The sequence below is a fragment of the Triplophysa dalaica genome, chromosome 12 (assembly GCF_015846415.1).
Source record: "Triplophysa dalaica isolate WHDGS20190420 chromosome 12, ASM1584641v1, whole genome shotgun sequence".
Lineage (NCBI taxonomy): Eukaryota > Metazoa > Chordata > Actinopteri > Cypriniformes > Nemacheilidae > Triplophysa > Triplophysa dalaica.
In genome coordinates, this window is record NC_079553.1 from 5755696 (window position 1) to 5780853 (window position 25158).

At 37.0% G+C, this 25158-nt stretch overlaps 4 protein-coding genes across 5 annotated transcripts; 2 read left to right on the forward strand and 2 right to left on the reverse strand.

The window, feature by feature from the left end:
• Positions 1–464: 464 nt before the first annotated feature.
• Positions 465–14164, forward strand: abcb4 (ATP-binding cassette, sub-family B (MDR/TAP), member 4). Its single transcript, XM_056761684.1, has 28 exons — positions 465–545; positions 1215–1339; positions 1553–1613; positions 2000–2168; positions 2270–2321; positions 2433–2624; positions 2747–2918; positions 3255–3379; positions 3809–3980; positions 4161–4274; positions 5180–5290; positions 5361–5486; positions 5576–5779; positions 5960–6130; positions 6255–6416; positions 6592–6753; positions 6832–6972; positions 7071–7175; positions 7631–7708; positions 7784–7867; positions 8011–8214; positions 8425–8525; positions 8651–8791; positions 9773–9929; positions 10224–10421; positions 11616–11822; positions 12135–12281; positions 12986–14164. The coding sequence occupies exons 2-28, from the start codon at positions 1278–1280 to the stop codon at positions 13181–13183; spliced, it is 3816 nt and encodes a 1271-aa protein (XP_056617662.1). The 5' UTR covers positions 465–545; positions 1215–1277; the 3' UTR covers positions 13184–14164.
• Positions 13911–20818, reverse strand: crot (carnitine O-octanoyltransferase). 2 transcript variants are annotated; one of them, XM_056761685.1, is made up of 17 exons: positions 20601–20818; positions 20242–20364; positions 19812–19936; positions 19530–19711; positions 19185–19309; positions 19002–19110; positions 18808–18901; positions 18595–18720; positions 18351–18452; positions 18122–18205; positions 17933–18040; positions 17351–17481; positions 17139–17262; positions 16965–17043; positions 16789–16882; positions 16594–16713; positions 13911–15830 (listed from the first exon to the last, which is right to left on the reverse strand). In XM_056761685.1, exons 2-17 carry the CDS (start codon positions 20354–20356, stop codon positions 15710–15712), a joined length of 1839 nt encoding a protein of 612 aa, XP_056617663.1. In that variant the 5' UTR covers positions 20357–20364; positions 20601–20818; the 3' UTR covers positions 13911–15709. The 2 variants fall into 2 exon arrangements, with proteins under 2 accessions (XP_056617663.1, XP_056617664.1); XM_056761686.1 differs by lacking the exon at positions 20601–20818 and having other exon boundaries at positions 20242–20593.
• Positions 20819–21273: 455 nt separating this feature from the next.
• On the reverse strand, positions 21274–22950 carry acbd7 (acyl-CoA binding domain containing 7). Its single transcript, XM_056761687.1, has 4 exons — positions 22793–22950; positions 22138–22255; positions 21979–22038; positions 21274–21679 (listed from the first exon to the last, which is right to left on the reverse strand). Exons 1-4 carry the CDS (start codon positions 22802–22804, stop codon positions 21606–21608), a joined length of 264 nt encoding a protein of 87 aa, XP_056617665.1. The 5' UTR covers positions 22805–22950; the 3' UTR covers positions 21274–21605.
• Positions 22951–23289: 339 nt separating this feature from the next.
• On the forward strand, positions 23290–24341 carry rpp38 (ribonuclease P/MRP 38 subunit). The gene is made up of 2 exons (XM_056763222.1): positions 23290–23402; positions 23492–24341. The coding sequence occupies exon 2, from the start codon at positions 23495–23497 to the stop codon at positions 24326–24328; it is 834 nt and encodes a 277-aa protein (XP_056619200.1). The 5' UTR covers positions 23290–23402; positions 23492–23494; the 3' UTR covers positions 24329–24341.
• Positions 24342–25158: the final 817 nt, after the last annotated feature.

Genomic DNA, 25158 nt, shown 5'->3' on the forward strand with positions numbered 1-25158 from the left:
TGTTGGGTAGCTGTAAATTAATTTAAAACAATTCAAATGAAATAAAGCATTAATATGAATTAAATATAAAATAAATTGTTATAACATGACAAAACAGAGACGGGAAGTTAACTTCGAGAGTGCGTGTCCTATGAAACCGTAGTTTAATTCTCTAACCATGCAGCATCACGTTGTGTGATACATGTTCCTCCTCCGACTAAAGAGGGATATGAAATCGATGCTTATTATTTTTACCCAGGTTTCTATAACCACAAACTTTCTTTCTTGAAAAGCTAGTGACCCGACCATAATGACAAGGCATCCTCATGACCCCATCCCAAGTCATTTTAAAACTAAGTATATAAAGTAGGCTTATATTGAAGATAATCGCTGACACCTCCTTCAATCATCAAAGTGTCCACAAGCACGTCACCGAATGAGACACGCAGGTTGCACATGATGTAAGCAACAGCAACCGTAAAGGCAAAGGTCTGACACATGCGCGCTCTTTAGCCACAGCAGAGCAGTGCGCGCTTCTGGTGGGACACACGCCACATACTCCAGCGGTATGGATCCTTTATTTTACCATTTAAGTATTATGTTTATAATATGACATAGTGTTTCATCAAAACGAAACATGGTAGTTATAGTATTCGACAATATGATATATATAAGGTTGCCTATTTTAAACTGTGGACAGGGTGTAGCCATAACAAAACATTCGTCGAAAGCTTTCATTATAAATACTTACCCTATTTAAAGAAGATTTTATATTAAGCTTTTATGATTTTAACTGTACTGGTTTGGCTCTTATCGTGGATATAAGTATTAATAAGCAGTTTTCCGTTAAGTTAAAGCGACGGAGTTACCGTCAAGCTTTCCTGTAGCTCAGTGGTAAGAGCATAGCGTTAACAACGCAAGGTTGTGGGTTCGATCCCAGGGGATTGCAAATACCTATGTAAAATGTATAGGATAAAGCAATGAAAGTCGCTTTGGATAAAAGCGTCTGCCAAATGCCTAAATTTAAATGTAGACCTAGATGTCAACGTGCCCGTTGGTTAATTAAATACTTCACTATTTCTGTAACTTACTTTTTAAACTCTTTTTATGTAGATGTAGGCTAATATTGTGGTTATTAGGTATTTTCTGGCAATTCAGATCTGAGCTAAATCTGTATGATCAAAATGACGGTTTTGTTGTTTAGAGTTGTAAAGGATGTTATGCTTTTCTTGCAGCGCAAACCCACCTGCCCCATCCAGTCTGCTTTACTTACCGGACAGTCACCATCATAGATCAACATGGCCAAGAAACATAAGGCCAAGAAGTCCAAAAACATAAAGGAGAAGAATGGAGATTTAAGGTGAATCATTTTGCTGTCTAGATAAACTCAGTTAATGTTTTATTACATTGCGTTAATGTTCTACAAATATACCTTTATTTGTATTTTAGGTAAATTTACGCTTTGTATCTTTGGAATATATTGTTTTTTTGTGAGAAATAATGAGTTATTTTATGTGATCAGCTATATTGTAGTAGGCTACTTACATGTAACTGTAGTATTTTCCAACTGCAGTGAGAAAAATGTAAAGGAAGATGAGAAGGCTAAAGTGGAGATGGTGGGGGCAATCGAGATAGTAAGTGTAATATTTGAATCTCATTTATGTGTTCTTTACATATGTATTTTTAACTTTCTAATTTATTTACTTATGTAAAATATTGAAGTTTCTTTACAAAAATGTTTATACATACTGAAGAATTTGATTAAAAAACAATTCATTTTCTCTCTCTATGTACTATATACCTGTAGATACACATCTTTATCAATGTCTATATGGATAAACACTTTCTTCCAGAACTTATTACAAAATCTTACCTTATTGGTTTTAACATGGATAACGGATTGATTGACTGACAAATTCGTTTTTTATAGTTTTATGGCTATCTTTCCTCTTTGATTTGTTGTAAATTTTGTTCATCATTATGTCTTATTCTTATACAAAGAAAATTGTCCTTTCTTTAGTTTCGCTATGCAGATGGTGTCGATATTCTTCTGATGCTGCTTGGCACAGTCATGTCCATGGCCAATGGGGCTGTACTTCCTCTCATGGTTATTGTATTCGGAGATATGACGAACAGCTTTGTATCGGATACAATAAAAGATAATCTTATAAACGTCACTCTTCCACCTGGTAAGTGTTCAATATGCTGGTTATGACCAGTTTACTTTAAAATCTTTGGTGTTTTATCTAACTAACTAACTAACATCAATGTACTGTTTGACACAACCTAGATTTTACCCTTCCGCAGTTCAGTAATAAGTCTTTGGGGGAGGAAATGACACAGTAAGGCCAGCATGCTTTATACAGCTGTTGAAATATCTTGTTAAACGTTTTCTCTTTTAATTGCTGTGATGAATTGATTAGTTTATAATAGGCATTTTTCTACCTCTTCAGGCATGCTATATACTACAGTATCATGGGATTTGTAGTCCTGTTTGCGGCATATATGCAAGTGGCATTTTGGACTCTTGCAGCTGGACGTCAAGTAAAGAGACTTAGAACCAGTTTCTTCCATTGTATCATGAAACAGGAGATCGGGTGGTTTGATGTCAACGAGACGGGGGAGCTGAACACACGTCTAACCGAGTATGACTTTGCAATTCTGAATTTTATTTAGTTATGGAATAGACATATCATTGGTATATGTATATTCACATCTAATGGTTTTGATTTAAGATTGCTCTTAATTGTTTTCTTTTCCTCTGCAGTGACATCTACAAAATAAACGAAGGCATCGGGGATAAGCTTGGCATGCTCATTCAGTCTCTTACTACTTTTTTCACTGGTATCATAATTGGCTTTGTCAAAGGCTGGAAGTTGACCCTCGTAATCCTCGCCATTAGCCCATTACTCGGAATATCAGCTGCTATCATTTCAAAGGTGAGACACAATGCAATGCAATTGAATAGACAGAGAGATGATCATGTTTTAGCACAAGTGATTCTTTATTTAGCACAGTGGGGGTCATAGGAGAAATCAAACTTGACCTCACTCCATCCTCACAACAAGACCACATATACCTTTGTTGACATATTTTGTTCTAGTATAAGATATTATAATACACCTATTGAAATATATTGATTTTATAATATAACAGATATAATCTGTAAAGGATTCTGTATATTATAGAAAATTATAGTAAAGTGAAATATACCTTTATTAGATTACTACAGCAATAAAATACAATAAAAAATGTGTTTATCCCTTAAATATTAGGTAATGACATCATTCACCTCAAAAGAGCAGGCAGCCTATGCCAAAGCTGGAGCAGTAGCAGAGGAAGTGCTGTCATCCATCAGAACTGTGTTTGCATTCGGAGGACAGAAAAAAGAGATAAAGAGGTGTGTGTAAATTACCATCATGTTTAGTAAAACATTTTCTCAGTTCATGGATTTTGATAGCATAGTGTATGGAGTGTTGACTTTGACCTTGTTATGACACAACTTTGGTGAACTCATGTATCCTGAACTTAAATTTGAACCAGCTTGTGATGAGTACTAGAATATAAAAACAATAGGAACACTACAAGCAAATTTAGCTTTTTATGATATTCAGTATACTAGATGTAATTAAAATTCAATAAAAAAATGTGAATAGTTTAATAAATGGTTTACCGACCTCAAATTGGGATATACAAATATTTTAACATAAAAAAATCAGTTGTGTTAATCTGTAATCTTCCTTTATTTTCTCATCAAGACTTTGATTTTCTTTTAAATATATTAAATGTATTTTCACATTTTAATAAACAATTTTTCATTTCCTCATAGGTATGACAAAAACTTGGAGGATGCCAAAAACGTGGGTATCAGAAAGGCTATCACCGTGAACATTGCAATGGGCTTTACGTTCTTCATGATCTATATGTCTTATGCACTGGCCTTTTGGTATGGCAGCACCCTTATCATTGCTAAGGAGTATGACGTTGGGATGCTTTTAACAGTGAGTCACATCACGGTTTCGTCGAACCCATTAACTCACACTCATTCAAATCAAACCTTTCCATGCTACGTGACTGCATAAACTTACAACGCGACTAAATAAATCAATGTAATGGATGTAGTTTTTAAATCACTATGGTATCAACTTTAACTAGCAGACATGTTCTGTTCGTTTAAACAGGTTTTTTTCTCCGTTATGATTGGAGCTTTTGGCATTGGTCAGACATCTCCAAATATTCAGTCGTTCTCTAGTGCAAGAGGAGCCGCCCACAAAGTGTTCCAGATCATTGATCATGTGAGTAAACTCATTTTAGAGACTTATTTGTAATTCTATGATGAATTGTTATCAAATCACATTTTCTCCTTATTTGTATTCTGTTCAGTGCTTTAAACGGTTGAAATCCTGAAGTTTTCCTAGTCCTTCTATTTAAACCTAACACTTACTTTTTTCCAACGTTTTTCTACATTTACATTTATTCAATTGGCATTTTAACATTTTGTCAGAAGACAAACAGTACTGGTATTACCAGGCTATGTTACTATAGTATTCATGCTGAAGCATGCAAGGGAGAGAGTGAACAACATTATAGACACATTTTTTTAAAGACAGTTGTTTTCTGAATTCATTGACATCTCTTAACATTAGAGATACCATTATTGAGATACTAACACCACATCTAGAGGTCTTCAGAGTTTAGAATGGTTGAGAACTATAAACTGTACTTATTTTGCTTCCGTTCTGTAGTTTCTCCAAGAAAATCAGTCTACACAATACACACACATGCACGCACGCACACAGACACACACACACAGGACTACCCTCGTCTCTATTTAGACATGGAGGAGGGTCTAGTTCAAACAAACATCGCACACAATGAGCAGACAAAATGTTTTGAAAACTAAAGGAAAATCCAGAGACACAAAAAAGTGAACATAAATAATCCAAAGCCAAATCGCACTTCCCATAATTGTTTGAGCAATGTGAAATATGGCAAGACCTGAAGTTCAGATTTGCTTCCCTGCTGAGATCCAAAGAACACAGGAACCCTTTTTTCTCTGGTGTGCAATAAGTGTTCTGTTGTTGTCTGTTAGTCTGATCTAGGTTTGGTTTTGGAAAGGTCGTAATCTTACATGCCTTGCAAGTGCTTTTCTGAAATTTGTATTGGAATTTGATCTCATCGCACCTGGTTTCACCAACAGGAACCCAGCATTAACAGTTACTCAAATGAAGGATACAAACTGGATGTGGTGAAAGGAAACATAGAGTTCAAAAACATCCACTTCAACTACCCGTCACGACAAGATGTGAAAGTAAATACTGATTTATTAAAAATAGATTTCAGCACTTAATCAGATGTGTCAAAGAAATGCGTCTGTGCAGGTCTTAAATGGCATGAATCTTAAAATCATGAATGGACAGACAATTGCTCTGGTGGGCAGCAGTGGGTGTGGAAAAAGCACAACGATCCAGCTGCTGCAACGCTTTTATGACCCACAGGAAGGGACTGTGAGTACAAAGTCAAGCTCAGAGGGAAATATACTGACCTTCCCGACCTTCGTTCAACCCTTACCCCTTCTTTCCGTGTCGCTCCGCAGGTGACAATAGACGGTCATAATATTCGCTCTCTGAATGTGCGAGGTCTGAGAGAAATGATCGGTGTTGTCAGCCAGGAACCGGTGCTATTCGCCACCACCATCGCAGAAAACATCCGCTACGGCCGTCAAGACGTCACCCAGAAAGAGATCGAGCAGGCGGCGTGTGAAGCCAACGCCTACAACTTTATAATGAAGCTCCCCAATGTAATTCAAATCGTATTCATATGAATTATATTCAGTTAAAGTAAAATCATAATCCTTTGAATCAAGTTTAATTAAGAAAGGAACCATATGCGTATTTAAGCATAATACATGTAAATCATTCTAATCTAATTATGATACTCATACTTCGATGAAGCTTTGACGTCCAAAATTGTTTTTTAGAAATTCGAGACACTGGTAGGAGACCGAGGCACCCAGATGAGCGGAGGACAGAAGCAGCGCATCGCCATCGCTCGAGCGCTTGTGCGGAACCCCAAAATTCTTCTTCTCGATGAGGCTACATCTGCTCTGGATGCTGAGAGTGAGACCATCGTACAGGAAGCCTTAGATAAAGTAAACGGAACATTCAAACTTCTATACGTTATTAAAAGTTATTACAAAAAAATTTAAAACTTGAAAAAGTTGAAACTGCATCTGCAATTAAATGGTAAATGTTGTCATTTCTTCATTTGAAAAGGTGAGGCTGGGCAGGACCACCATTATAGTGGCTCATCGACTGTCCACTATTCGAAACGCTGATGTCATCGCTGGTTTCCAGAATGGGGAAATTGTAGAACTGGGCACACATGATGAACTGATGGAGAGGAAAGGAATCTACAACTCGCTAGTGTCAATGCAGGTAAGAGACCGACATGTTGATCAACGTTCAGTGACGAGTTTACAACAGTTCAATGAAAGATAATATAAATAAATGTCTTTCTTTAAGATTAACATCATCGGATGAGTCGATCACAATAAGACCAAGGAAACGTGTTGATTTCATATTGAAGTAAATTAATGTTTCTCTCTCTCAGTCATTTAAAAGTTCAGAGGGAGCAGAGATGAGCAAAGAGGAGATGATCATGGATGAGTTGAGTCCATCTGTGAGCTCTTTGAAAGAACGAGCGCTTTTCAGACAGAAATCCCTAAGCGCTTCAGAGAAAGACACACAGGATGAAGAGAAACAGCAAGATGAGGTAAAGAGGACGAGTAACAATATGATATATTTCTTCATGAATTTAATGTTTTTAACTTTCCTTGTGGTTTCTTGGCAGAAAGTTAAAAGCGTCTCCTTTCTGATGGTGTTGAAACTGAATAAACCTGAATGGCTGTACATAGTGGTGGGAGTCTTCTGTGCCGTCATCAACGGAGCCATGCAGCCTGCATTCGCTGTCATCTTCTCTAAAATCATTGCTGTATGTGTTACACGCAGTGATTCTCATTATCATTGGTCATCATCATTAGGAGATTCTTCCTGATACACTATAATTTGTCCATCTTTCTCTCTTTCCAGGTTTTTGCTGAGATCGATCAGACTGTTGTAAGGCAGAGATGTGACATGTATGCTTTGCTGTTTGCTGGCATTGGAATCGTTTCTTTTTTCACCTTGTTTTTACAGGTTTGTTTTATGTGGTCACTGTGGACTTTTGATAAATAAAGATTTCGCTTGCTTACATACGTACCTGTAAAGAATTGCTATGGAGATCTGTTTCTCTGTAAAGCGCACACGTGAGATGTACAATGTTCATTGTGAGGTGATAAAAGTTCATGTCGTCTTTCTTATCTCAAAGCTGATGGCTGTTGTGAAATACAGTAAATGAACAATGAACGACAGACAGATCAAATTATCACAGCTTCAAGATTTTTTTTTTAAATGACAGAGTTCAGAAATAAAACAATAAAATAGCTCATATAAAGTATAAATGTACTCATTTTAAATAATATGTTTGAAATATTAATAAATGTTAAGTAAGACATAATCTTTATCGTTTTTCTAGATCTGTTCTTCAGATTGTAATGTCACTGAATATTGTTATTGGTAGCACCATTTATTTCTGTTTCATGTTCTCTCAGGGTTTCTGCTTTGGGAAAGCTGGCGAGATTCTGACTATGAGATTGAGGTCTAGAGCCTTCAATGCTATGATGAGACAGGTGAAAATACATGACGTCTTAAAGGTAACAATGCTACATTTGACAGTAGATAACGTGTGTGTTTGTGTATTTTAGGACCTGAGCTGGTATGATGACAGTAAGAACAGCGTGGGTGCTCTGACCACCAGATTGGCTGCAGATACGGCTCAAGTACAGGGCGTAAGTCATACTTCTTGATACCAGGTTTTTCAGTGTATATTTTCCATTGTACATATGTAAATTTGAAGTTACAAGACTCGTAAGAAAAGATAATTGAGTGTGATTGAAAGATAACTCCTAAACTAAGACTATGCTCCCTGTAGGCCACCGGCGTGAGATTGGCAACACTGGCACAGAACGTGGCCAACCTGGGCACCTCCATCATCATCTCATTCGTGTACGGCTGGCAGTTGACCCTCCTCATTCTTTCCATCGTTCCAGTCATGGCTGTGGCTGGAGCGATTCAGATGAAGTTACTAGGGGGACATGCTCTCAAAGACAAGAAGGAGCTTGAGCAAGCTGGAAAGGTAAACATTGACTCCTTTAATTGCAGATCAATTCAAGTCACCTGTCATTTTACACTACACATCCATTTTACTCCTTTATTGTCCGCAACAGGTTTATTACAGTGTGAGCTTGTTTTTCTATTTATTTCAGTTTGAATTGTAAATGTTATCCTTCAAAAAATATCGGCCCAAATAGCTTTTTCAAACTTTATACTTGTTTTGTTCATTTAGGTAGCAACAGAAGCTATTGAGAATATTCGTACTGTGGTTTCTTTGACAAGAGAGAGCAAGTTTGAGAGTCTGTACCAGGAGAACTTGGTCGTCCCCTACAAGTAATTATTTTTTATTTTTAATGATTGATTTATAAAATAATATAAACAACTTGATTAAATATAAGGATCATATTATCTTGATATTTCAGTATTTGATATAATTGATGTCAGATTTTTTTTCTTAGGAACTCGAAGAAAAAAGCACATGTTTTTGGCCTGACATTCTCTTTCTCTCAAGCGATGATCTATTTTGCCTATGCTGGCTGTTTCAAGTTCGGTTCTTGGCTCATTGAACAAAAGCTGATGACCTTTGAGGGCGTCTTTCTGTAAGTGACCATTAGCAGAACGACTGTAAGAAACACATTTTTCTTCATCACAGATGCAGAACACATCCTGCGTCACATAACTTGAGAAGTACGTTGTGTTCACAGCTGAAATTGAGCTACATGAGAGCAAATTAGGAAGTCCAAAGTCTGCTGCTTTCTATTGTGTCAGTTAATGGTTAGAGAAAGAACAGCATGTCAGGCTAAACTAACCGGATTTACAGTGAATGATCATTCAGTCGCTAACACAACACAGGAATGAAGCATGTGATTCATCACACGTGTAGATAAAAGATCCAGGAATGTATTTCTGAAGCACATAGAATTATTGTGTAAATTCCACATTACACGTGTCAACGCTCAGCTTTATCTGAAGAGTGGACCTTCAAACAGAGAGACTATTAAAACCTACTCTTCTTGACATCCGATTAAATAAAAGTGTTTGCCCACAATCCCGGAATCAAATAAAGATGATGTACAGGTCCACACATCACTTACAGTTCTGCGCAAAATAGATTTAAGATTTATTATGTGTTCTACGGGAATTAACATGCAAATTTGTGAAACAGATTATTACGAGAGCTAAAATAAAAACTTCGAATTGTACAGTAAATGTGTCAAAAAATAGTACAAATTAACATACGTTTATTTCAAATATGCTGTGTTTGTGTTTCATTTTGGGGTACAATGTTTCCTTATTTTGTTGTCCGCATATTTTAAAGTACAGCTAAGTGAAAATCAGCATCAAACATACGTTATGTGGCCCAAACTTAAGTTCAGGTAGACCTTGCATTCATTTAATTAAAAAATATACAATAACATATGAGAATAAAATCATTTTAATGTAAATTAAATATTAAATAAATTGTTATATTATAGCCAAACACAGACCGGAAGTTAACTTTGGGCCAGGCGTGGGTTTATAAAACGTCCTCATTGTCTAAGAAATATACAGCAGGCTGTAACAAATCTGTTGTTTGTCAGTGTCATATCTGCAGTGGTTTATGGAGCAATGGCTGTGGGAGAAGCAAACTCCTTTACTCCAAACTACGCCAAAGCCAAGATGTCCGCCTCTCACGTCCTGATGCTCATCAACAGAGTCCCGGCCATCGACAACGCCTCAGAGGATGGGGACAAACCGGTACACTTCTTACACATACAAATGATCACTTAACATTATGTATAGAATATGTTTTTTAAGTGTAGTGCGTCGTCTGATCTCTTAACAGAATGTCCTAGTCCTATTTTAGTTCTTTGAACTCTGAAGCTTAATTTTAATTTCCCACGGATCAGTCTTAAAAATAAATCATTTATCAATTCTGGATCTCTTATCTGATAAGCACCCAGACAGAACTGGACTATACCCACCTGACACATACATAAAGCATTGTGCACTGTTATTCATCGATGTGACTGTTTGCTGTGGTCCTTGTAGGATCGTTTTGAAGGCAACGTGAGTTTCGAAGACGTGCTTTTTAACTACCCGTCGCGGCCGGATGTGCCAGTGCTTCAGGGTCTGAACATCAGTGTGAAAAAGGGTCAGACTCTCGCCCTGGTGGGCAGCAGTGGTTGTGGCAAAAGCACAACTATTCAGCTACTTGAGAGATTTTATGACCCTCAACATGGCAAAGTGGTAAGAGGACACACATACACATCATACAGTACATTCTCAGATTGAATACAGAAAAGTAATCTGGCTTAAAATCTATGCAAAAGGTCAGATATGGTATCTTTAAACCCCTCCAATAAAAAGGACATCCAATGAACGATCCTGTGTACTTCAGGTCATTCACTCAAATAACATTTCGAGGTCAAACAAAAATACATGTTACCACATTGCATTAGTAGCCTACATGCTGAATAAGAAGAAATATTTGAGAAAGCTGATACATAAGCACAAGATTTCACATGATCTTAGTCGCATGTTGATACAGCTGGTTATCACTTGTTGAGATTATAAGTATTGTTATAGTATGTGTGACCCTGGATGACAAAACCTGTCTTTTGGGTCAATTTGAGATTTTTAAATCACATGAAAGCTGAATAAATGTTTGTATATAAATGAATGTATGGTTTGTTAGGATAGGAAACTATCTGGCGGAGATACAGCCGTTTAAAACTCTGGAATCTGAGGGTGCAAAAAATCTAAATATTTAGAAAATTGCCTTTGAAGTTGTTAATCAGGGTCACTGTAGCAGGCCATCCACTCACAAAAATAAAGTTTTTTATATTTTTAAGGTAGGAAATTTACAAAATATCTTCATGGAACATGATCTTAACTTGATATCCCACTAATTTTGGGCATAAAAGAAAAATCTATATTTTTGACCCAAACAATGTATTTTTGTCAGCTGATAAAAGGTCAAGAACAAAATGTGCACCCAGACATTTTTGTAGACCTTTTTATTATATCAAATTAACAGCAACAAGGTCATAAAGGATGATAAAGTATAACTGAAATGAGATAAGTAGCTTAAATTGTAGGAGTAGCAAAGCAATAGTTCACCTAAAATGGAAATTTCACCATTTGCTCACTCTCATATCCTTCCACACCTGTATGACTTTTCTTTTGTAGAACACAAAAGAAGATAAAATGAAGTATGTTGGTAACCCTTGACGTTTGTATGGACACAAATAATTTTTGTCTTAAAATATATTTTGTTCTACAGAAGAAAAACATGTATGTTTTCAATTAAATAAAGTGGAATAAATGATGGAAATGTTTATTTTAGGGTGAACTATTGTCAATCAACTAGTGTTGATTGACAGTGACAGTTGACAGTGTTGATTGACATCAAAACTAATAACAGTTCCTGTTTGTCAACAGATGCTGGATGACAGCAACACAAAGCGGCTGAACATCCATTGGCTGCGTTCTCAGATAGGTATCGTTTCCCAGGAGCCTGTGCTGTTCGACTGCAGTCTGGCAGAGAACATTGCATATGGTGACAACAGCCGAGCAGTTTTGCAGGAAGAGATTGAACAGGCCGCTAAAGCCGCTAATATCCATTCATTTATAGAGGGGCTGCCACAGGTACAAACACAAATCCTAGTGATAATAGAATGGTAGTTATTTAGAGGGGTCGTATTTTACGTGTCTAATACATGCATGGTAAACTTATAACACTACAAAGACACAGAAAAACACGTGTTTGTGCCATATGACCCCTTTAATTAAACACATTTATTATTTGAGTGGGTAGATGATAACTGATTTATTTTAAAGCTCATAATGTGCAAAAGCTCTTATTACCAGTAAATGACTAAATATTTTAAGGACTTGTATGTTTAGATTAAAACAAAACGTGTTGTTTGAACTAAACCTGGAGGTTTTTTTTGGTTGCAGAAATACCTGACACAGGCAGGAGATAAGGGTACTCAGCTCTCAGGAGGACAGAAACAACGTATTGCCATAGCAAGAGCCATCCTCCGAAACCCCAAAGTCTTGCTGCTGGATGAAGCCACGTCTGCTCTCGATACTGAGAGTGAGAAGGTACAAACACATACGTGGTCATACAGATACTACAATTACAAACCGTTCTCAATGTAAAATTTTTTTGTAAAAAAATATTGGTGACGAAAAAAACTTGTCCTTACATTTCCTCCTGTAGCCTAAGACTTTTTTTTCATTGTTTAATTTCCTTGGAAACATTTGATCTCTTCCAAAAATATTTTTTCTCATAAATTTTCTTCAAAATATTTTGAAAAGAGAAAGAAAATTAATAGACAAATATCCTGCTTATGGTATCATCATTTTTTTGGAATATAAAAAAATATTTTTTGAAGAGAATTTGAAAATTTGATTAAAATAAAGTAAAAATCCCATTAAAAATAATTCTCTTTCAAAAAGAGAAGAGAAAAAAGGGAAATATTTTTTAAAGAGAAAACACAATAAGGGAAGACTTATGCTACAGGAGTGAATTTAAGGAAAATGTATTTTCTTCATTTTTTTACATTGTTGTTCAATTGAGTTTCCTTTGTTAAATCTTAAAAAGTATATATAGATTAAACATTGAATCTGATAAAAAGCATTATATTTACATTTACGGATTTGGCAGATGCTTTGTATCCAAAGGGACTTAAATACCATTATCCTATACATTTGTTCGACCTTGGCGTTGTTAGTTAGTTAAAATCATGCTGAAAACAGTAACATTCTTCCTCACCTGCTTTCCCATTCTTCTATCCTGTGAATAGATAGTACAGGATGCTCTCGACAAGGCACGTGAGGGCCGCACCTGCATCATCATAGCCCACCGGCTATCCACTATCCAGAACGCCGACCGGATAGCCGTGATTCAAAACGGGGTTTTAGTAGAAAAGGGAACCCACCAGCAGCTCCTTAACCAGCAGGGGGCATACTATTCCCTTGTGACCTCTCAGATGGGTCACTGATTAATATATCTAGAAAACATTCCATAAAAATGTCCTCCCACATGTTGTCCAGTCTTTACACTTGAACACCACTTTTTACACTTTAAAACCCAAAAACTGGCAACTGTGAAAAAGATTTTTAAATGCTGTTTGAAGTTAGTCAAGTATGTGTCGTAGTTTCTAGGTTTTGTTCTGCAAGCAAACACTAAAATACATCCAACTTACTGCTTTCTTATTGCTCATTAATATTTATTAGTGATTAACAATTATCATTGTTTTATGTAAACATTACCAAGCACTGCCATATCATTTATACTATTTGTGCAGTTTGTGTACAAGAGTTACAGTTTATCTTTTGCAACAACCTGCATTTTTGTGTATATGTATAGTAATTTATATGTGCACAAAATGTGTCTAATACTTCAAAGGTTATCCAGGTTTCTCTTTGGTGAAGAACGTTACTGTTCCGTGCCTGCCAAGATCAGAGTTTCTGTTTTGATGACTGTATTCAGTGGTCTGTCCTGTGTGTGGTACCCTGATAATATTTATCAAACTAACAAAAGCCTATTTAATTTTGTCCTGCGATGGGACTGTTTTCTGTCGCACAAATGTTTATGCTGACTATAACATTTCTTGAATAAAGTTTCTCAGTTTTGATAGCCACTTAGGTATTATAATACTTTAAAACCGTTTGGAATATTTCATAAAATAGTCTGATTTAATTTTGACAAGAAAGTAGACAAAAGGGTTTGGTCAAAATTATTTTAATTATTATTAGTGTTTTTAAATATATATCTTTACAAACCCAAGCTACATTGACAGCTGCTTTAACCGCATAACGGAAGCATTTATCAACATTCGCTGCATTTGTGAATGTAAAAAAATTGAACAACTGGGGTCACTAAGACTTCAACAAACATTGCAGGAGAATGTGGAAAATACAGCGTGATGTACTGTAATGCAAAAGTTGCCATGTTTAAAAAAATAAACACATTAAATTGGCATTTGTGGTGTTATGTTGTCTTCTACAACAAGAAAAATCCTATCACAAATATATGTGCCCATTTTACAGTGGGATTGCAAAAATGAATAACTAATAAAAAAATTGTTTGATCTCATTATTACTTGATGCCAGTTATATAACTACACAAACACATGAGTAATTTTTTCAATCAAAGCAGTCACAGTGTTTCCATATCTTCCTATACAGTATATTTTCGAGGATTTAGAAGTTAATATGCAAAGATCAGAGCACAGCATAATACATTTGTGGTAAATTCACATTATAATCACCAAACTTAGCATTCACAATGATTTGATTCTTCACAATAAGTTTGAAATGGGACGCAATGAAAAAAGCACGACAGTAGAGCTGAAACCAATCACCACGTACAGAACAAAATCAATTATCTCAATTATAAGTATATTAAAATAGTGCAAACTAATTTACTTTATTTGGTTTGTAAATCTACAAAAGAGATGCTGATGAATGGTGATCGGTATATAATTTTGGACATCACACATACCTACAACATAAATGATTCATTTTTATTTATACTCTATTATTTCAAAAATACTGCCCTCTAGTGCATTCTGCTTTAAAATGAAAAAAATCCACATTTCTAGAAACTAAGAATCATAAAATTGACACATAAAAGCGGAATTACATATGTCTGCATTGTTTTTGCTCATTTGCATTGATTTGTGCATTGATAAACAGTAGTTCTGTTAGCGCTGTCAAACGACTAATCGTGATTAATCGCACCCAGCATAAAGGTTTGTGTTTACATAATATATATCTGTATACTGTGCATATTAATTTTGTATTTATAAACACAGAACATACACATACTTGTCTATATATTTAGGAAATATTTAAATGTATTTATTTATATTAACTAATAACTGAAATTCTAAATAAAAGTTTACTAATTTTTGTATTTTATATTTTTATTAAATATATCCATTTAAGTGTATGTGTTCATAAATACAAAATGAATACGCACAGTACAACCACATATATTACGATAACACAAACTCTTTTCTGGATGCGATTAATCACGATTAATCGTTTGACAGCCCTAAATTCTATTAAAAAGCAGCTTATTGAAGGTGATTAAGTTGGTGGGAAAATATATTATAAGAGATGCTATGTTCAAATTCCAAACATAAGCACTAATCTCAAAAATCAATGTTTTAGTGAAGTCATAATGCTTGAGCATTACATATTTCCTATGACTTTATAAAACTTTGAAGCTCAGCAGCTAAGAAGAGGCAAAACTGTTAATGTGTGAATACTTCAAGAAATGTCTTAGTCTTAGAGATTCTCTAAAGATGACTAACTGAAGGCACATGACAGATCGAAAACTGTCAATCTTCTAAACAGAACATAAAGGGGAAAGTCAACCCTTTTCAGTTTCAGCTAGATTTAGCACATCAGTCATAAAGGAAGTAATTGCTGAAACATCTGGACCATTTAGAGATTGTTTTAGCCTAATATCACAGCTAAAGGATTGTGGTTAGTTCTACTTCCCAGGATGCTTTGCTTTACAGGTTAGAGAGGGTAGTGAGGTGCATGATGTCGTGGAAGGACATTGTGAGGTTCTGAAAAAGGGCTTCAGCATCTGTCTCTGGACTGGATTTCCAAGCGGTACAGGACGCAACGATTCTAAATTTAGGGTGAGAAATGTCATTAATATTCTTAATAAGTAAATACATAAAGAAATAGATATATAAACTGTTGAGCTTTTGCAGGTACAAAACCAAGTTTTGTGATATTAAGTAAAGACACATATTAGGGTTTCTCAATACACCGGTATTGACATTAACCACGACATTAAAAACTACGATGACCAATACTGTGTTCATTTTACACATATTTTATTGCAAAAAAATTGCAAAATTTGAAAGCTTTGCCTTAAAAACCACACTGGTTACCAACATCTTCGTCCCTTGCAATTTTAATGTGATTCGTTGCCTCCATAAAATGATTATTTATTTTAGGTATATACACTTAAGATATTATGTTAATACGGTTATCGTGATTTTTGGGTCAGGATAATCGTGCAGTTAAAACATTAAAGGGGTCATATGGCGTGAACGCGTGTTTTTCTTGTCTTTGGTGTGTTATAAGTTGCCCATGCATGTATTAGACAAATAAAATTGCAAAAATTAAAGTGTCCGAACAAAAGTTGCATTCTATCTAAAAGCGAATGCTCACCGAGACCTGCCTGAAACGCTTTGTTAAAAATCTCCGCATTTCAGAGAGGTGGGGCAAAGAGGACATACAAACAAGCACGGTATGTGGAAACTACAGCGTTTCTGAACCTTAAATCGTGTATACACATTGCATTACATCTAAAACAAACAATAATATTCGCTTTCAACGTGTCATATGACTCCTTTTAAAGGTGCGTATTTTATGGACAAACCTGTCATCACGGATACGGTAGAAAAATCCATAACCGTGTTGCACCATGGGTGCAACTCCTCCCAGCACAGTAGTGTAGCCCACGAGACTTGTAGATAACACGAAATTTCCTCCTCCTCCACTAGAGACACACACACAATGAGATATTAGTAGGGCTCAGACAATGCATGTGAAATGAAATCATGTTGGGCCAAACCTCTTAGCATAGAGAGGATCTGTATAGAGCTCATCTACAGGAAGACCTTCCTCCTTAGCAATCAGGTACAAGCCCAGGAGATGTCTGTCAAAACCTGAAATATGTCGAGATCATCACATTTACGCCACATATTATCGAAATATGATGAAACTGAATAAAAATGAACACACACTAACCTTTTCCATTCTGCGCCTCTCCCATCAATTTGTTATGTTTGTTGAAAGCCGCATGTAGAGCTTGTCTTTTCTCTTCAGCCTGTGTAAAATGAACGAAACAAAAAGACTTTTGATTGACCTCTTTCTTGAATTATGCAGAGTGGATGTAGTTAGTTGTACAGACAAGGTCTTTACAGTGGCTGCAGGGTTGATCATAGTTCTACACCAGTGCTGGACCTCCGCGGTGCAGGACCTCATGGTCTCTGTGCGGCCGTGAAAGAAACGACGAGTAGTGGCTGTTTCATAACAACTACCAGGCCTGAGAATGAAGTATAGAGGGTGGTGAAAGTTAGTAAGGGCTGATGTAACTACTAGTGCACTTACCTGCAGCAGGCAAAGACACTCACTTTCCATGAAGTCTGTAGTAGGCTAACTGCAGAGCGAGCTGGATAAATGTGTCCGGGTGTAGCTTTCTCTTCTTGATGGCTTCTTTTCCAAAGGACGTGAAAGCATAAGAGACAACCTGCAGGTCCTGAGACTGTAGATAAACACTTGTGAATGAATGAACCCTTAAATATTGATGTTTTATACATTACAACACACATCCTATGTAAAGATATAGCATTACACAGTTCTTCATTTTGAAGAATGTTGGTAACCGAACATCAGTGCTTCCCATTAATTTGTATTGTATGGACACAAAACCAATGCAGTTCAAGGGGTACCGCTGTCGTTTGGTTATCAGCATTCTTCAAAATATCTCCTTCTGTGTTCTGCAGAAGAGAGAAAGTCATACAGGCTTGAAATAACAAAAGGGTGAGTAAATGACAGGAACTAAATACAATTTTCATACAGTATGTGAATTTTAGAAAGGATTGGAGGATAGTAAATTATCAGCAAATGTTATAAATACAAAAAAAACCCATTAAAATATGGAACGTTCCCATCATGAATCATGATATAAAAATGAATCTGTCAGTGTTCCTCACACTTTTTTGGTACTGCTCTTTAGCCAGGCTGATGTCTCTCCTCACTCTTTCATCCACAGTAAATATAAGTTCCTCTGGCACACTGAGGTCACGCACAACCTGTGAACCCTATAAGACAAAATGTTCTCTCACACACAAACCTACTATTATATGCAGACGCACACAAGCAACACTTATTTGTGGTCTTACCTTCCATACTCCACCACTGGCCCTCAGCTTTTGGTCTACGTAGTAGCCATGAGAGACCAAAACCATTGCGTCATACGGAGCATGCTAAAACAAACACGAATATACGCGAACAATGTTTGAATAAACATTGCTGTTCCTAAATCTGACCATATGTGGAATCATCATACGTGTGGTGCATGACATCATTGCATGAAAAATATATGACGAAATAATCTACAGTTGCATTTACATCACAATTTGAACCGAACGTGCCATCAGAGAAGGAGAGGAGATTGTAAGATTTATCTCCCCAGCGGATTGTGGGATCACCGGTCAGTGCCAGCTGGGTCAGCTGTTGAACCAGTAAGAGACAGAAAAAGAGTGTGTTCAACTTTGAAAGTGACTTTGTGAATAATAGTAATGTATACCGTATTTGCTTGTATAAGTGTAAGATAGTATTTGTCTGGGGAGTAAAACTTGAACATGTGCTCAACCTTTGAGTAGTTTTCCGGGGTGGAATAAGATTTGGCATCATCCAGGGACAGAACAAACAGAGCGCTTTGAATGGTCTCCAATATGGTTTTATTCGCAGGATCAATGGAGATCAGATATTCCCGTGCCTGAAGATACAATAATGTAGTTTTCATAAATCCTGCAATATACCTGTATTGTGAGCATATACTGATTAAAAACAAAGTGGCTCTTACTTTGGCCCAGCGGGTCCGTTCCTCTGTGGTCAGGGCGCCCAGTCCATCCCCTTCCGGTTCACCCTCACAACAGTCTTTAATGTACGTGAGCTGCCTAAAGTACAAACCCGTTAACACTGAGAACATAATTTCATAAAACCTAGGATCTGCAAATAAAGTTAGTGGGATTGAAATTTTAGGGAGGCTGAAGACACCTCAACAGCTCGGGGGGAGTTAGGATACGACCGTCACAAAGACCATCAAACGTGAAGACCCTTCCACGGCACATCACCACCAAATGAGAAGGACAGGGACCCTCACTTTCTTCAACACACAAAGACCACACATACATGAATAAACACATAGATGCATGCAAATGTGCATTGATAAGGCTTTACCTGTTTTGAAGAAGTTGAGGATGGTGTCCTTCGTGATTCCAGGCACCTTGCAGGTGCAGAAGAGCATGCGGAACTGATCCATGTCGAAGGGCATAGTTCCTGCTTTATGAATGGCTAGCTTTTCTCTAATTTACAGCAAACATATGACCGTCAAAGTTTGGCATTTACTTAAACAAACAACACTAAAAATAACAAACAAAACAATAGATAAAGTAACAACATTAGTCCAATATAAAATCTCTATCTAGAAAGAAATGGTTACAGGCCAACCTCTGATTTATATCAGTATGACACACCCTGCCCTAGTTCTCTGATTGCCTCATGTTAACACAAGTGATCACTTACCTGCGGATGAGGTCCCAGTACTGGAGGGAGAACCATAAAATTAGACTAGCCCTCTCCAGCTGGGTGCCCTCCTGCGCAGGCCAGCAGTGCTCCAGGTACGCTGTAGGACCCCCAAAATTCACATTGAGCTGAGAGGGAATGCGCAGCTCCAGATAAGCTGTGTCTAGCCACCAGTCCTCAAGCTAAAGTAAATGTTTAACGATCAGATAAGCTATAAACCCTAAATGTAAGTCATTAAACCCGTGTTTAAATATATAAAGCATAATGGAACGCAGGCATCACCCAGTTGCGTCTAGATTTGGCTCTTTGGAGAAGTTTCTGGTGAAGGTGTTTGCCGATGCCTTCCTCGAAGCGCTTCACGATAGCTGTTGTGGCTTCAAACTCCTTATTGGATCCAAAAGGCCTTACTGAAATAAGACGAAAACGCATTTTATACCCATCAAAGATTTTTTCTACATACGAAAATTACATTACAGTTACAAATATGAAGCATCAGCCATCACTCGCCTTTATGAATTCTGTATGTATAAATATCATTCTGTGGGTTCATATCCCCCAGATAAGATCCAATAGATAGTTTTCATTAAAACCAATACAATTCATATTAGATTTCTAAAAATAAAAATATCAGCAGGTTTATCATGCATCTCACAAACTCGCTCCCAGTGCCACCCTGCATGTTGTATAAGGGTGGGTTGTGTTGACCCCTCACCTGCATCCAGGTATTTGCTCAGTGTGCCCTGTAAGGACGGCACAGGTAGAGGTGGCAGACTGTCCTGATACTGAAAGGTCCGCTCAGCAGTGGACTCGAAAATCTGATTATCCATTATTTCAGCTGCACATAAAACCAGAAAGACTAACAGCAGCGTAACACTGGGTTTATAAAGCCATTTCCCCAAAGTCTGTTTGCTTTACTAACTACACATACAGCAGAGACGTGCAAATGACGTAATTGTTATTTAATGCGATCAAGTTAAACATTACAGCCTCACTTGCCATTAAAAATATAAACACCATGATATATACAAACCTTTGTTAAGAACTTACTTAAATTGCTATGAAGAGACTTACTTTTGACTCCTATCGAGCTGTGCTGGTGAAATTGAAAGTTTTAAAAATTGTGTTGAACCCACGACAGCAACGCGCACGCTCGTGTCAGGTCGGGAATAGTTCCTGTTACCTTTGCCCTAATTACAGAACGTGAAGTGAAAAACAATAACAATGTTTGAATCAACATGGCCACCCACCTGAACGTATTTCAAAATAAAAGTTCTGCGGAGCGCAAGTTGACGAAGGACATCGTAAAAGCCTTTGAAGTAAAAATTCAACTAATTATATTTGGTATGTGGAACAGAATTACTAAGCAAACGTACACTGACGGCAATAAAATACAGTTTATGTACTTTCCACATGGAAAGTGGGATATAAGTAGTATATCATTTGACAAAGTATGCATCTCAAACATTTAAAACACACAATACTAAATAAATGCTGTTGACTCAACCCGTCTTGTGAATCCCAATTGGTTTCTTGATATGGCAACAATGCACAAGAAAGCCTGGGCTGGCCTTGGCAAGGCTCCACATCTCTCATTCTGCGTGTATTCGATCCAAGGGGGTGTTGTGATGACTACGCTTCAATGCACACACTAAGAGGACATAGAAAGTCTTTGTGTGCTGGAGCACAATTGCTGGTCCTACTTAACTGTAATACTAATGAAGCAATAGAACATGAAAATTCCAGCCAAAGTTTGATGTTTTATTTTTATGTATGATAGAGGACAACCTCTAGTGCCTTTATTAAATTGTTCACAGTTACATCTTATTTAAAACAAGAGAATTTCACAGTTATAAATTTAGGTCACAGATGAATGGCAATGACTTAGCTAGCAGGTGGTATTATTAAGAAACTTAGATGAAACATTAAGTCTGTTAAACCATATTATAGAGTATATAAACTCTATATGAATTAGGCTAAATTGTTTTTAGCAATAGCTATAGATAAAATATGAAATCATTATGGTGCTTTTCCATAAGAAATGTATATACTATACTTAAAAACTAAAGTTTTTCCTCATCACATTCCATACTTTTCAATGGTTTCCTTGGCCAGGGAAATGTAGGCATTCATTGCATCTTCATTTGACATACCTGGAGAAAGAGCAAGTACGTAATTTATTTCAATTAAAATAAACAGAAGAGGTCACAGATGACGTTGTAGCTGAGTAAACAGTACGGATAAGCAATATACACAGTAATTCCAAATTATCAATAGTGTCATGTAGAGGGTAACTGACTGGCAGCCTATTTAATTAACCTGTTAGTTGCAAAACAACTTGCAAGACATAAAAATATCTAATCCGTAGCTGCTCTCCTAATGCCGGTGTTGGAAAAAGTAAGTACAATGCATAGTGCAATACTAATATAAGAACTATTCAAGCAAGATTAACCTTTTCTTGAATTCCATGCCTCCCATTTGGCTTTTCCTTTCACATCCAACATTGGTTTACCTGCACAAGACAGAATGTACACAGTTGCAACAGTTATTGTACATATAATTATAAAGTTTACGATTAAAAAAAAAAAGAGTCATTTTCTACAACAATTACCAATATTAATATCCCCAGCAATAACTTGCTTGTACAGGCCATATAAATCCAGCAGCTCCCGGTCTGTTGGTCTGGTCTTCACTTTCTTTACATCCTCCGCATGTTGATTAAATTCTGCCTGCGGACACAAATCGTTTTTCATGATCTCTTAAAACGTTTCAGCCATTATTTTATATATGTTGAGCTCTAATGTGTAATTGTTTATATCAGCTTTGTTGACAAAAGTCACCTATTGACTGTTGTGTCTTCTTCAAACTACATAAGTCAAACTTTTGCAAATTTGGTATATTAACTACAACCGTCTTAATATAAAATTTTAACTTATGTATAATATACTGCATCGCCTATCAAACATTTACAAGTGCATCAAACAAAAATGACGTCATTTATATGGCACGAGTGGAGCGCACAAACTGACGCTCCAGATAAAGACAAGCACGATTCTGAGCGCGCGATATGCACCTGTGCATGCGAGGCAATAATAAATGCAGTTGCGCGTAGACTGTATTATAATACAGCCCTATGTAATCTTTACATTCTTATGCATAAATCCAGCTTCTGACCTGAAGGAATATACGAAGCGCATTATTTTCATGCATTACAACTCCTGGACAAACACAGCATTGGTTTAAAGGAAAATTGTGAAGATCATTACCTGCAACGTCATTTTTAGGCGAGTGTTTTGTCGTTTGGAGAGTCCTCTGGAAAACAGCGCAGATCCTCCGATGAATTACAGCCTACGCTGCTATCTCACAGTGCGACAGTGGAGGTGAGCGCTGATTGGTTGACAGAACGTCCAAGGGGGTGTATCAGTTGAATCACGGTGAAACCCTTTGAAGTTCATTTAATTTATATGGCCACACCCCTAAATCCTGTATCTGAGTGACCCTTGGCATTTGGCAGCTAGAGTCACAGGACATCCAGTAAACTGAAAAGGTATCAAAATACAGTATGAATTATATTTTCATTAATTCTGTCACTATCGAGTCTATCCATCAACTTTTGGTAGGTTCCCACGTGCAAGTTAAATCTGCCGAGAAAGAAAAAATATAAAATGTGCAAATATTTATCAACTCAAAATTCACAAAATTCTTAGTCTATGACAGCCGTCCCTAGATGGCGGTATGTATTTCAGGATCCGTCAACGATTCACGAAGTAACCACAGAAGAAGAGACCTTCAAAACAACATGGCTGCCCACAGAGTAGTGCACGCACTGTGTAAAGGAATCAAGATAAACTGTATTTTTAGGCTGACCAAATAAAGGTCTGTTTATTGCTAATATAATTGGTCAGTATAAAATGTTTTTAATACTTTTTTGCATTCTTAATCGGGTTTGATTCGCGGTTTTGCAGAAAATGATGTCTACCCCAGTATCGAAGAAGGGGAAAGGGAAGCACATGCCTGTGAAAACATCCCTGAATAATCCATACAATATTGAGTGGAGCCCGCTGAACAAAGAGCACGAGCAATTTATTCTGAACACGCTTCAAGACAAAATAACGGCTGTTGGTCTTCAGAAAAAGCGAGTGAACACGTTTCGTGATTGGGGCAACAGAAGGAGATCAAACAAAAAGACGTCAAAGCCGTTCGAGGACCACGAACTAGCCACTGACTCCACTGAGAGTGTACAGACCACCTCAAAGCCTTCTGAACCCTGCTGGACCAGCGCAGCGGTGAGGAAACAGCTGGCCATTGGCATCAACGAGGTCACCAAGGGCTTGGAGAGGAATGAACTGAGTTTAGTTCTTGTTTGTAATTCGGTCGTGCCCTCGCACATGATATGTCATCTAATCCCGTTGAGTAAAACGAGATCGGTTCCTTCATGCCAGGTGCCCCGTCTGAGCAAGACCATCGCGGGGCTGCTGGGACTCAAATGCGTGTTGGCGCTGGGATTCAAACGCGATGCTGAGGAGTTCGCAGATGTGGTAGCTTCCATCACACCCGTCGTTCCACCGCTTAACGTCGTTTGGGCTCCGACGGATTTAACGTCAAAATCGGAAAACGCGGAGGAACAAACCGAGGAAAGACACACGGAGACCGCGAAGGCGCAAAAGAGGAAATTAGAAGAGATTTCGGACGAGGCCGTCGAGGGCTCTCCTTTAATCCTACAGCCTTTAAAAATCAAGAAAATAATCCCTGATTCCACTAAAATAAGAAAACCGAAGAAGAAAAAAGGAAAGCAAAAATGACCCAAGTGTCTGTTTAAAGCGTTATTTTATTGGTTATAGAGGAGAAAATGATCCATATTATTTTTTAAATTGTAGATGCCTTTATTCAGTCAAATATCCATGCTGGTATACCTTGAAGTATGTTTTTGACAATTAAGATATTTGGGTGAATTGTCATGTTTGACATGGTGCTGGTACTTGTTCCCATATCTTTTTTTTTTTTTCAAATAACCTGCAATGGAATTCAATAAAAATACTGTTTTCAGAAAGAGAAAGCTGATTATTTAAAACTACACGTTTGACATTTAAAAAAACAACCTTTCTGAAATAAGGCAAGTACTCTTGTGTCCTCACCAAAACCCATAAATTCTTAAACCATACAGATTGACAAAAATTGGATCATGCTCATTTCATACAGCAAGCCTTAGAAAAACATACTTAAACTGACATTCGCAAAGTGCCCTGGATGTTCTTGAATAAACCACAGACCGAAATGTTAAAAAAGTTGAAATATGGGACTTCTGAGAGGAGCATCTTTCTGTTAAGCATGTTTGGACATGCTCTTATTTAAAAGCATATTGTTGCAAACCATGACAGGCTGTAGTAACTCAAAATCTGTATTTGCTATATAGTACAACTTTTCACATTTTATAATGCTTCACCTAACAGTGATTGTAACTGACAGCCAGCTAAACAGCGAGCAAGCTTTTCTGGCCGCCGGTTATCAAAATAACGTACACGATTGTTCAGCTCTCCTTGTGCTTAAATATAGAAAATCACCAGGGCTTTGTAGCAAATGCACCATTCAGATGAGGTTATGGTCTCTTCAATGAATACTGACAAAACAAATG

Excerpts from the sequence above, each read along its gene's own strand:
- acbd7 (XM_056761687.1), bottom strand. Across the intron at positions 22,039-22,137 it reads TGCTGGGGATATTAATATTG|GTAAACCAATGTTGGATGTG; the intron begins GTAATTGTTGTA and ends TGTCTTGTGCAG. Across the intron at positions 21,680-21,978 it reads GGCATGGAATTCAAGAAAAG|GTATGTCAAATGAAGATGCA; the intron begins GTTAATCTTGCT and ends CTCTTTCTCCAG.
- crot (XM_056761685.1), bottom strand. The coding sequence starts at position 20,356 with ATGGATAATCAGATTTTCGAGTCCACTGCTGAGCGGACCTTTCAGTAT. Across the intron at positions 19,712-19,811 it reads CCAAATCTAGACGCAACTGG|CTTGAGGACTGGTGGCTAGA; the intron begins GTGATGCCTGCG and ends CATTTACTTTAG. Across the intron at positions 17,044-17,138 it reads TGATCAACCCTGCAGCCACT|GCTGAAGAGAAAAGACAAGC; the intron begins GTAAAGACCTTG and ends CATTTTACACAG.
- rpp38 (XM_056763222.1), top strand. The coding sequence starts at position 23,495 with ATGATGTCTACCCCAGTATCGAAGAAGGGGAAAGGGAAGCACATGCCT.
- abcb4 (XM_056761684.1), top strand. The coding sequence starts at position 1,278 with ATGGCCAAGAAACATAAGGCCAAGAAGTCCAAAAACATAAAGGAGAAG. Across the intron at positions 2,625-2,746 it reads CTGAACACACGTCTAACCGA|TGACATCTACAAAATAAACG; the intron begins GTATGACTTTGC and ends TTTCCTCTGCAG. Across the intron at positions 6,754-6,831 it reads AAGAGAAACAGCAAGATGAG|AAAGTTAAAAGCGTCTCCTT; the intron begins GTAAAGAGGACG and ends GTTTCTTGGCAG.